At 36.2% G+C, this 18082-nt stretch overlaps 1 protein-coding gene across 1 annotated transcript; it reads left to right on the top strand.

Annotated features, from left to right (window-relative positions):
• Positions 1-424: 424 nt before the first annotated feature.
• On the top strand, positions 425-17590 carry LOC133531893 (uncharacterized). The gene is made up of 5 exons (XM_061870304.1): positions 425-819; positions 2325-2482; positions 14561-14733; positions 14868-14953; positions 17101-17590. Exons 1-5 carry the CDS (start codon positions 611-613, stop codon positions 17453-17455), a joined length of 981 nt encoding a protein of 326 aa, XP_061726288.1. The 5' UTR covers positions 425-610; the 3' UTR covers positions 17456-17590.
• Positions 17591-18082: the final 492 nt, after the last annotated feature.

The raw sequence follows: 18082 nt of genomic DNA, 5'->3' as shown, positions 1-18082 counted from the left end.
AACGCAGCTCTTTTTTCTAAATTTTCCCTCATATTTTTTTTCGGTGGGAAATACAAATTAAGCTATTTCTCAAATGACATGGGGTCATGTGACCTAGTAACTAAGAAACGACATCAATAAATTAAAATTATTATTACTAACAAATTGACAAATCAATTCAATTAACCATTTATTAATAATTGACGTTATATTCTTAGATTTACAAGATTTTCCGTCATTTATTTTTATTTAACTTAATTACTGTAAATCATATTTAATTTCACTTCTTAATTTTTAAAACTTTTTGGACAAACAAATCGTTTGATAAGTAAAATCTACATCAGAAAACACCCGGTATACACTTTATCAAATTTAAGTAGGTATATGACACATTGATAAGAGCTATAGATTACCTATCCAATATCCATACTAGTTGTCTTTCCAATATTAAATACGTTGGTAGTAGTTCGTAGTTCTGTTCGCAAAAGATGTAAATAATATTCAATATTATTCAATACGCATTTACGCAATAAGTTCTTTTTCGAAATACTGGAGCACTATAAAATAAAAAAAACACGACATATAGACACATTAGCAATATACCTTTGTGTAAAAAAAAAAACAAATAAAAATGCCTCCGCACAACAAATTTGAAGGCATAGTGAAAATCGCAAATCCTTTCGAGCTACCGATTTATAAAAAAGGAGGTCCGAGTTTAGAAGAGCACAGTGCCGTGTACTACAGTGGCAGCAACATCCAACACGAGGTGGCAGATGATGATGATGATGAGCCTGTTGTACAAATTACTACGAGGGCTAGATATACGTATGAGCTTGACAGGTGAGTTTGATCATAAGGGGGCGTCCATAAATTACGTAAGATGATTAAAGGGGGGAGGGGGTCGAGTCAAATCTCATCTAATCTCACGTTGGGGAGAGGGGGGGGGGGTCTCGACAAATATCACGCAATTTATTCTCTGATTGAAACAAAAAAAAAATTATACTATTTTGGTCCATTTAATCCAAATTGTATGTACATGCTTAAACTAGTCGTAAATAAAAGCACGAACCAAATTGTTTTTTCTTTTTACAATAAACAATCCAACGCGTTTACGTAATAAATAAACCCACATTCTGAAAAATCTCACGTGAGATTGGGGGACGGGGGAGGGGGTTGAATAAAATCTCACGACATCTCACCAAGGGGGGAGGGAGGGTCAGAAAATTGAAAAAAACACCTCACGTAATTTATGGACGCCCCCTAATCTGTTGAAGCAAAAAATATTATTTTGCTAATCCGCGAAAAGATAACGTGCTAGTCAATCAGTGCTAACCCGTTATACTTACTTGCGTATTTTTACATGCAATTAATATTCCCAATTTCCCACCCTCCCACCGCAACAATAAATACTCAAATAAATATAACAACCCACCACCAAAAGTACAAAATAAATCTCGACACGTTTTTCGCCTCTCTACGAGGCATCCTCAGACATGTTGACGGTCTGACATCCGACAACTGAATTTCTCTGATTTGGTTGTTATAATAATCATAATCTTTATTGTTTATGAGAAATGGGTTACATTGCCGGTAATTACTATTGTAACAATTTTACATTACATGGACTCACCAAGACTCTGCCTTTACAGCTGTAAACCTCAGACCTCTCGTTATATTTTAGTATTCAGCGAATTATTCTTAATTGTTACTTTAATTACTGCGTCTGCTTAAGAAACCAAAAGAATGTAAATATATATCCTTGCTTGCAAAAAATCGCGTCAAGATTGTTTACCCTTTTTCGAATGCTCACAAAAACGAAGTATAGGGTATTTTACAGTATGCATATAAATGTAATGGCTCCTCTACATGATGGCCCAGCGTAGGCCAGTCCTAGGGACGCATTTATGCGTTAGAGGGAGCAAGTGATATTGCTATCTCATTTCACCGCATAGCTGCGTCCCTTGGACTGGCCTACGCTGGGCCATCGTGTAGAGGAGCCCTCATATATCAAAGAGATGGCGGGATGACCTCGACGCTTTTTGCTGGCGGGAACATACTTCAAACCGTGATGAGTAGCGGAAAAAAGGGGAGGACTTCGCCCAGCAGTGGGACACAAAATAGGCTATTAAAAAAAAAAGCAGATACAAAAACAATACGAAATACATATAAACACTCAATAAAAAACTGCCCTAGCGTGATGCCAGGGGCAGGGCCCAAGCTGCCGGTGGTCAGGGCCGCAGAGAGAAGAACCGACGTAGGTACTCGTAGATACGATACACGCTCTGTCCAATATTACCGCCTTCTGCGTCTGGACGCCTTGATATTATTAATGTTTTTTGTTTCAGATTCGAAAAAAACGCAATGTTAGTTATAAACAACAGCGACGCAGATGTCGAAATGACATTATATTTCTTACACGCGTTTCAAAACCACAGATTTCAGTTAATGGCCATAGAAACTGAACATAGTAGCACAGACGAGATTTGGCATAAAATTGACCAGTGTAAGTTCACTCTTGTATCTCGTTGTATGTGCTATATTTCTTTATTTATTTTGAAAAATGCAAAGTTCATTAACACTAGACCCTACTCATAGTGTTGTGTTCCTGCCGGTGAGTAAGGTTGCCAGAGCTCAACGAGGGGTGGGAGGGTTGTTAGGGCCGGCAACGCGCATGTGATTCCTCTGGTGTTGCAGGCGTACAAAGGCTACGGAGACTGCTTACCATCAGGCGGGCCGTATGCTTGTTTGCCGCCGACGTAGTATAAAAAAAAAGTTCCCATGAAATGTTCTCGGTATTTTTTTTCTGCATGTTTACATATGGCCAAACCTTACAGTTAGTTTCGATTTCTACGACACATAAAAAGCGGCCAAGTGCGAGTCGGACTCGCGCATGAAGGGTTCCGTACAATTTAAGACGTATTAAAAAAAAATCTACTTACTAGATCTTGTTTCAACATTTTACCACTTTGGACACACATTTTACCACTTTGGAAGTGTCTCTCGCGCAAACTATTCAGTTTAGAAAAAAATGATATTAGGAACCTAAATATCATTTTTGAAGACCTATCCATAGATACCCCACACGTATATGTTCGATGATTTTTTTTTTTTTTAAATGTTATGATGTATTAAAAAAAACTACTCACTAGATCTCGTTCAAACCAATTTTCGGTGGAAGTTTGCATGGTAATGTATATCATATATTTTTTTTAGATTTTTCATTCTGTTATTTTAGAAGTTACAGGGGGGGGGGGGGGGGACACACTTTTTTTCACTTTGGAAGGTTCTCTCGCGCAAACTATTCATTTAAGAAAAAATGATATTAGAAACCTTAATATCATTTTTGAAGACCTATCCATAGATACCCCACACGTATGGGTATGATGAAAAAAAAAATTTTTTTTTAATTTCATGACGTATTAAAAAAAACTACTTACTAGATCTCGTTCAAACCAATTTTCGGTGGAAGTTTACATGGCAATGTATATCATATATTTTTTTTAGATTTTTCATTCTGTTATTTTAGAAGTTACGGGGGGAGGGGGGGGGGGGGGACACACATTTTACCACTTTGGAAGTGTCTCTCGCGCAAACTATTCATTTTAGAAAAAAATGATATTAGATACCTCAATATTATTTTTGAAGACCTATCCATAGATACCCCACACGTATGGGTTTGATGAAAAAAGATTTTTTGAGTTTCAGTTCTAAGTATGGGGAACCCCCAAAATTTATTGTTTTTTTTCTATTTTTGTGTGAAAATTTTAATGCGGTTCATAGAATACATCCACTTACTAAGTTTGAACAGTACAGCTCTTATAGTTTCGGAAAAAAGTGGCTGTGACAGAATCGGACAGACAGACTGACATGACGAATCTATAAGGGTTCCGTTTTTTGCCATTTGGCTACGGAACCCTAAAAAGACGCCAATAAGTTAGGTATAGTTCGTGCCAGGGATCGGAACCGGTTTTTTGCAAAAACATAGAAATAACCATATATTTCGGTTTATTTTATACTCTAAATGTAGGACTCAGTTGTGTTTTCAGATAACGACTTCGTGTTATTAGATTGCCTAATTAGAAATGAAGTAAGGTCACTGTGGGCAAGACCGTCTACAAGGCAAGTCCGTCAACACATTATAACTTTTGAATTAGAAAGCGTTTGCCGCTTTGGCGTCGAGTTTATAAGTCAGTTTTTCGCGCTAGTTCCCTCACTATAAAACAGATGGCGCTGTGACAACGAACTTCAGAGCAATCCGCGTAAACAAGTCATTACGTGTATGGAACTCGAAGTGATAGTGCGACAGTCTCTGCAAATAAAATTGCTAAAAATAGTTTGTGACAAGATTTTGCACCAGAAATTGACTACGTAAGTAAAATAAGACCCGGCAATCTTTATTATGTGTTTAACTTATCAGATATTGGCTTAGTTTTGTAATTATACGTTCCATCATTCATCACATTAAAATTTTGCTAAGTTGGAAAGTCCGTCTACTATGCACCAGGCAAGTCCGTCATATGCCGGACTTTCCTTGAATCAGAGGTTACCAACTGTTAAATGGCTTCAGTATTATTTATTACGATTATATAAGGTTACTACAGATACGCATCTTTACGACATTGCGCATGATATTTGTGTTTTGTGTTTATTAACAATTTTAATCTCGAAACTACTAAAGAAATGTGTTCTTCATCCTCAGCACTATGTAACCGAAAATACAAATAAGAAAATACCTATTAAGTAACTAAATAAATAAATATTGGCCGCAAACTAAGCATAGCTTAGCTTTTACTATTGGTGCTAAGCGACGACATATACAAACTTATATAGATAAATACATCAAAAACAAACATGACTGGAGGAACAAATATCTGTGTAGATTATACAAGCAAATGCCCCTACCGGGATTCGAACCCATGATCATCGCCTTCATATGTTATATTATTATACCTATGACACATACTATTACCCTTTTTACTCCTCTTGAATTTTAGAATACGGTTGTACAGTGATATTTTCTTGACACTTTTGAAGATTAAAATCATTGCAGCCATATCAGTCCGTACGTATTTTTTATTTCGGAACATTTATTGTACTTATCGTGGTTTAGGCGTTTTGCCTACTCCGTGATACAAGGTTATGCGCCACGCCAACGCTGTACAGCGCGTGCCACGCCGCTATGTGACGTGGGTTCTTCGCCTTACTTATCCTGAAAATTTACGTATGTAGGGTACCTACTTGTGTTATGGAGTTTGATTTGCCAATCACTATTTGATTTAAACTTAAACGGTGTTCGTAGTTTAAAATTGCTACTATGAGTTTATTTATGTAACCCTCTTTGATCTCCGTAAATTTAAAACAACGAGTAAATTTAAAATGACTTGGTATTTTATTTGAGAAGTCCAAAAAATAAGTACGTATAATTATTTTCCAAAAAAGGTTTACCACCCCATTTACGTAATATATGCCGGACTTACCTTTTAATAAGAAAAATTGTGTTTATTTCGAATCTAAACCCTATATGAACAAGTTTAGAGTACACTTTTCATTGTCTTGTTTCATTCTTTGTAAGGATTCGAATACGAACACATAAGCACCCATAGTATGGCTGATATCGTTACTAGACGGACTTACCTTAAACTACACGGGAAGTCCGTCTACTCGCCGAATTTTTAAAAATACTATTGTGTTTGCTTAATTTATGATTAAAATGATCTGTCACTATAGCTTAACTATTATTTATGAAATTCTTCATCGTATGTGATTACAAGCGATCACGTAAAAGAATAATTAACGGAGCTAGAATACTCCAAAGTAAAAAATAAATAAAGTATGCCGGTCTTGCCCACAGTCACCTTAATTAACAAAGAACGAAAAAATACCGTTTTCGTTCCCATACAAAAAATACCGGTTTCCGATCCCTGGTTCGTGACACCCTCGATGTCGGCCAGATTTATCATATAAGGGGTCTAACCATAATATTAAAAGAACGGTAGGTGTGATCAAAATACATTTATTTGGCACAATGAATATAACCTCTTCCAATCTAACTAACCACACGACAATAGTACGCTTGTCGCTCAGACAAGCAATTATATTGTATCGAGTTCTAACAAAACAAAACGTACTGACCTGCTAATAATACAATCAACGTAATCACTTGTAATTTGCATCGACTGTCATCGTTCGACTGTCATCGTTCGAATGTCCCCTCCCGAATGCTCGTTCAATATTTAAGATGGAGGGATCGATCACGTGACTCTTCACGTGATCGATCGTTACAAATACTTTTAATACTATAGTTAGCTTATTTAATCTAGAAAAATGTATTATAATGACAAAATATCTATATAAACTAAACAGTATCCTTACAGCTCGGCCATCCTGCTAGAGCAAGTCCCTTTGCTCACCTACATTTACCATTAGGTTACATTTTAGATTTACTCGTTTCATATCAGTATATTACAAAATAAAGTATTTTAACTAAGCAATACGAATTTCAAAATTCTAAAAGTAAATCTGCAAGTAGACCTCAAGGACTCTTTTACAAGTCAATACAACATTTATAGTAACATCATGTAGTGACATGAAAAAATATAACAACATTTACAAATACAACGGCCAATACCTAGGTAAACATTACATTATAATTATCTTAAAATAAATAATGACTACAGTAAAACAGAGACATATTGTCTCTATGGTAAATAATACATTAAATCTGGAGATGTAAAAGGTCCCCAATGTCAGAGTACTAATACTAATAAGATTTGGAGGTGTACTGTCTCTCCAAGTGTCAACATGAAATCTATACTAAATAAATGAATCATGCCTAGACTGTTAAGCTAGCAGTTTCATAAAGTATACAGCTCACATAACTTAATTTGAATTATAATTTAATTTATTAACGTCTACAAAGCCTAATCGAAAGCATTTATTTTATAACAATAGTGCAATATTCACAAAAAATATCAATTAATCTAAATTACCTATATCCTAGACTATTAGCCATGCTAACTAGCCATGATGATTACTCAGACCCATTCCATTTGGACTTTCAGTGTCGTCGTCCCAATATCTTCGTATGTTTTTTTTTTTTTTTTAATTTTACCTTTACTAACTTAACACCCAAGACAAATAAAGATAATAATAAAATAATAATTAATTAAGTTTATCATAGTAATAGTGCTCAAGTGAATCTCCATATCGAGCTTTCTTGGACAGCATAGTTATTAAAACTTCCGTGTAATCATCACGACTTGGAAATAATTCTACAAGCTTCCTTTTCCACTCTGACCACGTGTATAGGTTAGTGCTGAGACCCTGGTACCAACATTTAGCAAGACCTGTAAGTTTCAGAAGCGTGAAATGTATAATCTCTTTCTCTGCCAACCCGTAAGTCTCAGCACACTCCTCTACTTTTGTAAGCCATGTAGGAATGGTTTGATCTTTCGATATTGGATCGAACTCGAGAATCTTCATCTCTTCAACATCTTTACGATGATTAGAAATTTACTTATAGTATTTTCACCAGATTCATTCAGGTTGTCTACTTACTATCTACGACACGATCGACGCATGGAGAGTGAGAGTACAACCTTTTATGTTTAGAGGTTACACGATAGTCGTCATCAGAACTACTACTATAAACATAGAGCCTCTTTCTCTCCATGCGTTCATACCGTATTGGACTTACATGATGTCGCGGATGCTTATAATTATGCTAGTTGTCTTCATAAGAGGAGCTCCACTACCATCCGCAATTTCTTGCGCGCCCGGGCGTCTATGGCGACATGCTTCAACTGCACGGAACATGTCTGGACCCAAATTTGGTGTTCGTGAACGTGGCGCTCTCTCACACCGTAACTCGCAATCATACTCTTCATCATGCAGCAAGTGTTTGCGGCTTTGCCTACCTTTCAGGCTCCCTTCCGCTCCCTCACTTGGCATGGCAGATGATTAAGGCGTTGGACGTTCCCGAATCTCACATTCGTTAACGTCCACTTCCGCGACATTATGATCGGAGCTGCGCTTCTCTCTGCGCCCATTATTGCTGACCTTATCGTCATTTGCGTCCATCACTGAAACTTAGATTTGTTCGGATAATATCATTGTTCATTCAAATTTTTAATCGTCCTTACAAAAACATTACGATGCGGCATTTTGCAACATATGCTTAAAATATGATTAGGTAGAAAACACGTTGTTATTTTAAAAGAGCTCTATCAGCCGACAGGATACCTTGATTTCAGTTAAGTTTTATTATTAATTTCTAATACCATTAAAACTATAATATTAGCATTTCCAACAAGCTGTAACAGCCCGAAATATCACCCCTCCCAATTTATTAAATTTCATCAAGTCCTGAGAGTTTTCAGGAAGCAACATGTCAGGTCCTTTCTGATAAAACTCTACACTATATAAAAATATATTAATTTTAAATCAAGTTTTAGTCGTTTTCAGTAGCCTGAAATATCGTTTCAAGCCATTTCTAATGATACCTTACGCAATGTCAAAACATTGGAATTTATCACGAGTTTCAGTCGCCATCAGCAGCCTTAAATATCGTTTCAGGCCGTTATGAATGAATCTCTACACAATATATGAGATTTGAAATTTTAACAAGTTTCAGTTATTTTCAGCAGCATGAAATATCTACACTATATCAAAACTCTAAATTTGCATCAATTATTAGTGTTTTTCGCAGCCTGAAAAAACGTCTCAGGCCGCGTCAAAACGGTTTCATTATTTTTCTTATAAAAATCATCTTAATTCCCCTCGTCATGTTACGTTAAAATTATCCTAACATCACAAGGTATTTATGTATATGAATCTATTATATAGATTTATTATTGATTTATTTATCATATCGTTTATTTTCTTTATACCAATAATTTGATCACTATTTGAATAAACAACTATTCAATTTGTTCATATAAATGTAAGACGAGCAAACTCAAGCTCACCTAGGGAATTCGAACAATAAAAAAAACTAATAAAAAGAATAGGCAAGTTTGCATCATTGCCACACCATCACGCATCTAGCTTTAAGCATAACATAAAAATATATTTTTTTCAATAAAAGTACAATAAAAAAAACCATTTTATTGCGAACATCGAACTAGAATAACTATAAAAGACTGACTTGGGCTCAAAAATGACCCCTCGGCTACTGTGCCGAAAACGAATCGAATGTGCGGGTAGTTCGAAAAACTCGCGCGATTTTCTAATGTAAATGTTGATGTCAACTTTAGCCAGTCTTCTCCGACAACACCGTCCTTGAAACGTCGGAGGTAAATTTAAAACTTAAGCGATTAAGTCCCATTTGTATAAGTTAAAGATGTGTAAAAATCGTGAAGGTTTAAATCAGTGAATTGACTGTACTAGGCGGAATTAGACAGCTTTAGTACGACAGCAGCCTTCTGTGGCATAACATGTCAGCCCATACAAAATTATTAATTCAGAAACCTATATCAAATGCCTTATTGTGCGTTTATTGGTACCAAAAATTCAATACAACACAAGAAGAAGAATGGGATTAATTGGTTTGTGTAAGTTTAATTCCTAAACATGATAAATAATTATTTAAATTAACAGACTGTTGTAGACTAATACGCTAAACCAAATGTCGTAACTAAATGTATTAGTTTCATAATAACTCATGCCCTTTTGGGCATACTTTGATACGGGGTGACAGAATGAGATGGCGTTATGCAACATTTTACTTTAAAGGAACTCCAATTACTTGTTCTTATGTAAAATATCAAGTACGGTGCAAATTTCTTGCCGATAAACTTCCTGTTTTATTTATTCAAGTTTCACAAAGAACCGGAACCAAGGATCGTTACCGGTATTCTGACTACCGGTTTTAAATTAGGTATAACCGGTTATAGTTGTATTTCGCAATTTTTATCACTAAAGCTTTGATTACAGGTATAATCAATAACGGTACTCATGTCTATTAGTGATTTTGCCATTAGACAACAATATCTGTATTTGACATTTTACCCTTAAAAACCATTACCGGTTATACATGTCAATGTCAATACACTCCTTTATTTGTGACTTCGAAGATGTTGCGCTTTGCGTATTGCTAAATTGTCAGAATATTTCAGACTTAGTACTTTGGCAAGGCTTTTCCTTTGCGAATAAAAATGAAGGACATCGTTACTTAAATAATTTACTTTCAGAAACAAATAATATTAATCTAGGTACTACTACTACACTTCAGCCAGCTATGCAAAATATTATCACGTAACGTTACAGTATTAGACCTATTTGTTGTGATTTAGTAGTAGTGTCTGATTGACATCTTACCTTTCAAGTAAAATGAATGGCGGTATTGAATAAAGGTATTTAATATTGTAAATAGTCTATATATAACGGTAAAAACAAAAGCAAAATCAAAACAATACCTCTAATAGGAATATAGCTATTCTTTTTATAGCGGTATTAGTTTGAGAATTTATTTACAGGTATTAAATAAAACCGGTTGCACAATCCCTGACCGGAACAGAAAATTCTTTGGACAAAAATGCTGTTACTTTAAACAGGCAGGCACCAGGTTGATTCACTTGGTTCCCTAGCCAAACACGCGAATTTGTAGCGTACATTTCAAAGAAATTTATTACTATCAGACAGAAAATGGATAAGTGGGACTTGAAGATAAGGTTGTTCTTACGCTTACTTATATTTTTGGTTATTTCATATGTATTATATTTAAAACAAAACAATATATTCAGTTAAGAATAATATTTCAGATGGCACGTACTGAAAATATCTCGGAGAGTTCAATTGAATCTAGTAACATCCCAACAAAAGGTCGTATGATAAATAGTTAAATACTTTATTAAATTTCAAAATATTAAAATAAAACGTCGTCTCACTTATAATATTTTAACTTCAGGTTTCTTTCCATATTGCGTTGTTGTTTTGTATTATTTACATTTTATTGATACATAACTAAAAACGTATATTAAACTCGGGAAACATTCAACACTGGCATTTTATAAAATTTTGTATGTACTTTCATTGTTCCAAAATACATAATACATATTAACATTACGTTTCAAATTTTGTATGTACCGACATACACTTATAAAGTATAAACATGCCTAATCTTGACAATAAATACGCGTCAAACAATAATTTATATGAATTGGTTCCATCTTAGTATAATTATTGTAAGATTTGACAACGCCAAAATATTGTAACGCAACAACGGTTTGACGCATAGAATTTTATTATAGGCAATCAAAACTTTTATTGATCAATCACAACTTTGTTTAATAGCAGGAATTAGTTTATTGAATATAATTCAAAGCTGCAAGGATATATTCACGGTGAAGGGGTAGCTGTCAGTGTCAGTATGGCTGGTATTTTCTATGGAGAGCGTTGTCTATATATATATATATATATATATATTCCGTCGCTGATTGCGAACCAATCAAAACATTATTAAATCAGACCGTTGTAATTGAAATTAATTGTATAATGAAGTAAAAATGAAAATATTCTAATTAAAATGCAACAATCAACCTTAGGTTTTATATTTTACTTATTGGATTTATTGGAAATTAATCCACGCTCCACGCCACCAATCCGGGCTCCACGGTGCCCTACATTTGGCGACAGATGGAGGTGGCGGTAAATTGTCAAAGAGAAACTGTTCCCTCGAAGTGGCAACTACCTTCAGTGATGAGGAAACCGATGCAAGTAGGAGGAGGAAATTATAATTATCTAGTGTAAAATATGTAACTGTTATTTTTGTCCTAACAACTCAGGACCTGTCCTGACCTTGTCCTGACAAGCATACGTTTTAATTTTAACGTATGCACTCGTTTAATATTTCTCACGTAAGCTAATTCAGTTTTATGATGTTCTTACATTACAATATTTTATTATTTCGTTTACTATTTTTATTTATTTAGTTGTCTTATAAGCTAACATTATTTAAGTGTGAGCACTAACCTCACATAAAAAAATTATTAGTCAAAATAAGTGGTCAAACATAGACAAACAATATCATCAGTCGTTATGCGTCAGTAATTGTATTCATTGTGCCAGGGCCGATTAATTAACTTTTGCAGGCGGGATAAACGAGTGATTTGTTAAAATACTCGCCTATCCTCACTTCTGAGATATAAGGGGTCTAACCATAATATTAAAAGAACGGTAGGTGTGATCAAAATACATTTATTTGGCACAATGAATATAACCTCTTCCAATCTAACTAACCACACGACAGTAGTACGCTTGTCGCTCAGACAAGCAATTATATTGTATCGAGTTCTAACAAAACAAAACGTACTGACCTGCTAATAATACAATCAACGTAATCACTTGTAATTTGCATCGACTGTCATCGTTCGACTGTCATCGTTCGAATGTCCCCTCCCGAATGCTCGTTCAATATTTAAGATGGAGGGATCGATCACGTGACTCTTCACGTGATCGATCGTTACAAATACTTTTAATACTATAGTTAGCTTATTTAATCTAGAAAAATGTATTATAATGACAAAATATCTATATAATAATCAAATCTAACATTTAATAACATGACAATACACCGTGTCAAGGCACGCGTCTTCGTGAATGACACGATCTAAAAGTGTTAAAACAAATAAGTTTTTGGCAAAATAAAATAAAAAAGTAAATAAGTTTTTGGTTTAATTCTGGCGCAGGACAAGGCTCGGTGCATTATTGAATATGTACTCACAGGATATATATATATATATATATATATATATATATATATATATATATATAGATCTGTTCTTATGCTGTAGGAACTTGTATGTGTAAATTAAGATGGGCAAACACTTTTTATAATTTATTGTATTTCTATAAGTGAGAACCTGTAATTGGCTCTGTAATTCTATTGGAAGTTCTAGATATATATAGCGCTGTTGGTTTTCCATATACTAAAATAAAATAAAATAAACATTTTTGGTACAAGCTTTTATCGCTGTCTGTACTGATCTTTCCACAGGCAACTAATACTCATCGAGACAATTCTAAAAACCCCAAACACAAAACACGTTGTTTTATCACAGAGGCCACCTCCTGTCTCCATCATCAGATCAGCTACGTATCATGATAATATTCCATTCTCATCCAATTTACATACTTATTGCAAAATTTCAGCTCAATCGGAAATCGAAAAGTGGGTCAAATTTAGCTTCCGAGATTTGACCTACACTAACATACACACATGCTAACAGGGCAAGTTAAATTAAAGCTTGTAATGAAACAGTCGTCTACAGTTAAGAACATTTGAGTAATATTTTCTAATCCGAACGGGTACTTTCTAAGTGGAAACTAACATGAGGTTTTTCTCATGAAATAAAAAAATAATAGAGATTGTTATGCAACTTGCCTATTGGTACAGGTCGATTCACAAGAGCTGGCAGGAAAAGAACGAATGAGTGAATGAAAAGATCCATGTGTGTATCACGTTAATCAATAAAATGGTGGCTCTAACTCTAAAGGCTCCATCACATTGACGCGGTAGCGGAACCGACGGGGTTTGCGGACCGCGCAACTGAGGATGCACAGAACGTTATGAGCTATGGATGTTACGGAGAAACTGATTTAGTGTGTTAGACAATATTCATGTCTATATGATTTAAGATACAAATATTACATAATTACATTTATAAATTGAGGTTGTGGGAGATTCACCATATTCTTCTCAATTTGTATTCATGTCGTAAACCCACGTCTTTCTTTTTTTGGATTTAGTGCCAAAACTAATAAAAGTTCTTCCTTGTCCAACGAGTTCATCTCGGACGACTTTGTACCGCCAACTGCCTGCGCCCGCCTACCCGTAGCCGTAGGTAACTTACAACTCTTATAAGTTACAACGCAGTTGCAATGCGGGTCCGCGATCAAAACGCTTTCAATTCACCACCCGCCCTGAGGGCCTACCGCAAACCACGTTCGACGTGTAGTCTTCCTGTCACACTTACGTGTGAATTTACAAGTGCGACAGAGAGGCAACACGTCGAATGTGGTTCGCGGTAGGCCCTCTGCTACCGCCCCGCTCCGCGACCGCTCCGGAACGCTTCCGCGTCAATGTGACGGAGCCTTGACTGAATACTGATAGGTATCACTCGAATGAAAGTCCATTCCATTCGTGCCAGCTTTCGAGAATCGACCTATACTTGTGACCGTACGTGCACAAAAAGCCAGCCTTAAAATTTAAACTATTGGTTCACTATTTTTGGGTAGATAATTATGTGGGTAGTTTTGCAGTGTACTTTTGCAAAGATGATGCTCTTTTTCCTCCGTCTCCAGTTGACCACAGACGCTGTAAAGAATTCGACACGTCGGGATATATTTTGATTGATTATACACGATGTAATCCGTTTACATGGTTTTATTTCATGAGTATTTATGGCGGCAACTGAAGACAATAACATACACATATATAAAATATCCATGACTCGGGAATAAATATCCGTGTTCGTCGTACAAATAAATGCCCTTACTGGAATTTGAACCCAGGACCATCGTCTTCACAGGCAGGAATATTATAGTGGTTGGTGTGGTATTAAACAAATATTACGGTTTTCAGTTTTCCAGCAAGATTTCTCAACCTTTGGCGCAGTCGCTGTCGCGACGTTGTCGTGTCCAGATGAAAATACGACAGAAAGAGAAAACTGCGTGCAAGAGTGGGATGTGCTGAACTATTTCCTTAGCAACCAGCCTTCTACTCTTCAGGAGAAACCGAAGATTTTTATAAGTGAGGTACTTATAGCCAATTATCCATAATTGACTGGTTAACAACCAAAACGTCAGTCGGTGTCAGTTGTAAAATAAAGTGTCATAAAAATTGACCTCTGGTTATTGGTACTTTTTTCCTAAAGTTTCAGTTTTTTCAGGCACTTGAACCGTCTAGTCTTCCCGCAGTCACAAGGCTTCCAAGTGACATCGTGCTTATACAGACCCAAAGCGTTACCAGAGAGAAGTAAGTTATTAATCGTATGGCATGCACAGTTGAAGGACTATCAAAGTATTGCCTTAAGGTTGTTAAGCCAGGTAATCAGGTCAGGAGTGACGGAGACCAAATCTTCAGCTGGTCCAGTATAAGAGTGAAGGGGCAGCGCCGGATGATATATGTTCAGTTGTCTGCTCTTCCTCGCCGCCCTCCAGATAGAAGAAACCTTCCAGCCTCATTTGTAAGTAAGAGAGTTGCAAAAGCCATGCCCCGTCCTCAATCTGTTCAGGCGACACTAAAGTTTGCGGGGGAGTCGAACCCTTTTAATTTTTGTGTCGGGTCAGTGATAACAGTGAATTTCCCGGCCATGTCAGCAGACCACTCCACCTGGATTAGTAAGTAAGTAATTCTGTGATTTAACAACTGTACCCATGATCATGAGATCTATACTATAAAACTTTTTAGAGTAAATTGTCTTATTACAAGGGGCCTCTACGTGTTGGCTTCGGCCCTACGCACGCCTTCCAAATGCCCGGGACCCCATGGTCCCGAGAATTTGTAAGAGACATACAAATAATAATAATTCAGCCTATATACTTACGTCCCACTGCTGGGCACAGGCCTCCTCTCATGTACAAGAGGGCCCACGCTAGCCCAATGCGGATTGGGGACTTCACATACACCTTTGAATATCTTCGTAGATGTATGCAGGTTTCCTCACGATGTTTTCCTGAACCGAAAAAGCTAGTGGTAAATATCAAATGACATTTCGTACATAAGTTCCGAAAAACTCATTGGTACGAGCCAGGATTTGAACCCACAACCTCCGGATTGAAAGTCGGACGTCATATCCACTCGGCTACCACCCGCTAAACTTGGGCCTGTGAACTTATGATTTACTGTTTCAAATTCAATCATATCAAATTGTAAATGTAGATATCACATATTGAGTTATTTATTACTTCATATAGGGAAGCCACACCTAAGATATTTTATAGAATAAAAAAAAACCATCCGACCACGACCAGGCCGTGTAGCCAACGTGAAAATCGTTAACTCTCCGTAGCGTATGTCATCTCTCTCTATCACTCTTCCGTATCATATCATATCATATCATGTCTTTATTCGTAATAGTTCATCTTATATGCCACAGGATAATTAACTAAAAAATAATTACCAAACATGATTTGTATCATTTTACAAAGGTAGATTACATTAATAATATAAATTGAAAATTTAAGTTTAGGTACTACTTACTTTCGCAGGCGCGGATACAAGATTTGGCTTAGGGGGGGGCCATTTTGAGAAAATCATATATTTTTGCACAGAAAATAAGGTAAAAAAAATGTTACTCAATTTAGTAATGTGAGAGCCAGGGTTTTAGGGGGGGGCCATTGCCCCTATGCCCCCCCCCTTGTATCCGCGCCTGTACTTTCGTACTCGATAAATATCTCTTGAGTCGTGTTTTAAAGCTTATTAATGATGGCGCTTTCGTGGCATGACCCGGCAGTCTGTTGTACACAATCGGCCCCATCACGTGGGTTAGTTTCGCTGACTTGGCTAACCTATTATTATTATTATTATTTATTTATTATAGACAACATAATGGTCCACATAATTGTTAGTTTTGAACTTAATCTACATGTTAGTTTACTAACGCTAATAATAAATTAATAAAAGTGATTTAGTCCTCTGGCTCATTTTGCACATAAGAGGACAATCAAACTTATTGGCTATCATGCTTAAAAATGCTTAACACCCAATAGTCTGTGGGCATTCCGCAAGTTACGACCGTGGACGTCAGCTCCTCTCGCGTATTTAAGATAGCACTGGCACCGCACATAGACAGCTACTTGGTATATCACCACAGACGGCAGCGTGAGTATCCCGAAGTCCTAACGCTACGCAGATCGTCGTAAGCGCTGGGAAATTCATGGCGCTTACGCATTTACGTCGCGAGAATCACGCTCCGCTTCCATAGTTTGTTGTCGGCTGGCAACAACTCATAGTAATAATAGTTTAATGGTATCACCGCCAGTTTGGTGGGATAAGAAAAGCCCCTGACTCGAAAGAAAGATAATGTCAGCTAGGTTTAAAAGTACAGATGTTTCTGTAGTAGCTATTTATTTTGCTATGGCTCCGACACAAATATAATAAAGAAAACATTTCATTTACAGGGGCTTCCGTCCACTAAATCTCCTGTGTTACAAGTTCATCTCGATGGAAGGTCAACGAGACTTCCTCGAGATACTCTCTGAACTAAACTACGAAGCGAGCCAAGCTTTCCCTACACCATCACCTATTAATTTCCTAAACATGCTCACGAAAGAATTGATGTTTCAAAAAGACATCGCACAAGAGGACGAAGTTGATGACTGGATGGCCAAAATGGCGGATCCTGTTTTATTTCAGATCTGTTGGCGAATGTTTATGCAAACTAAAAGTGCTGCTGGTGAGAATATTGAGTTGACAGCGGAAGAAATTCGGAATTCGGTTGTTGAATACAATGATAAAAAAAAAGGCTGCCCATAGTTGCAAGCATGACTGGCATCTTTGCACCACATGTACTAGATTGCCTGCCAAATATTAAAAATGCAACCAAAACCGGAATGATGTCAAGTGTTATTAGAAATATTAAATTCAGAATTAACAAATAATTGAGTATTATTACAAGCTTTTATTTACTTTCACCTGACCGTTGTCTGTTTGTAATCAAATCTTGCAAGTTAAATTTGATCCACTTCCCGGTTTCCGATTGAGCTGAAAATTTGCATACATATGTAAGTCGGGTGACACTGCAATATTATGGTACCATCGAGCTGATCTGATGATGGAGACAAGAGGTGGACATAGGAACTCTGTGATAAAACAACGCAACCTAATTGTGTTTGGGGTTTTTATAATTTGCTTGATGAGTATTAGTTGCCTGTGGAAAGAAAAGTACAGTCAGCGATAAAAGCTTGTACCAAAAATGAAATTTTTGCCAAAAACTTATTTTTATGCTTTTGTAACAGTATATTCTAAAATATAATAACCGCCGTAGGTAACTCTAGAATAATGATTTTCGTATAATGATTTAAACCAACACGATTTTCATTCATGAATGATTTTCATATTCACGCGGTTTTCGGAAGTTATAAGTTAGAACCTATTTTAAAT

This window comes from Cydia pomonella, chromosome 26, assembly GCF_033807575.1.
Source record: "Cydia pomonella isolate Wapato2018A chromosome 26, ilCydPomo1, whole genome shotgun sequence".
NCBI classification, from domain to species: domain Eukaryota; kingdom Metazoa; phylum Arthropoda; class Insecta; order Lepidoptera; family Tortricidae; genus Cydia; species Cydia pomonella.
Note: the sequence above shows the minus strand (reverse complement) of the source record. Positions and strands in the feature narration are given on the sequence as shown.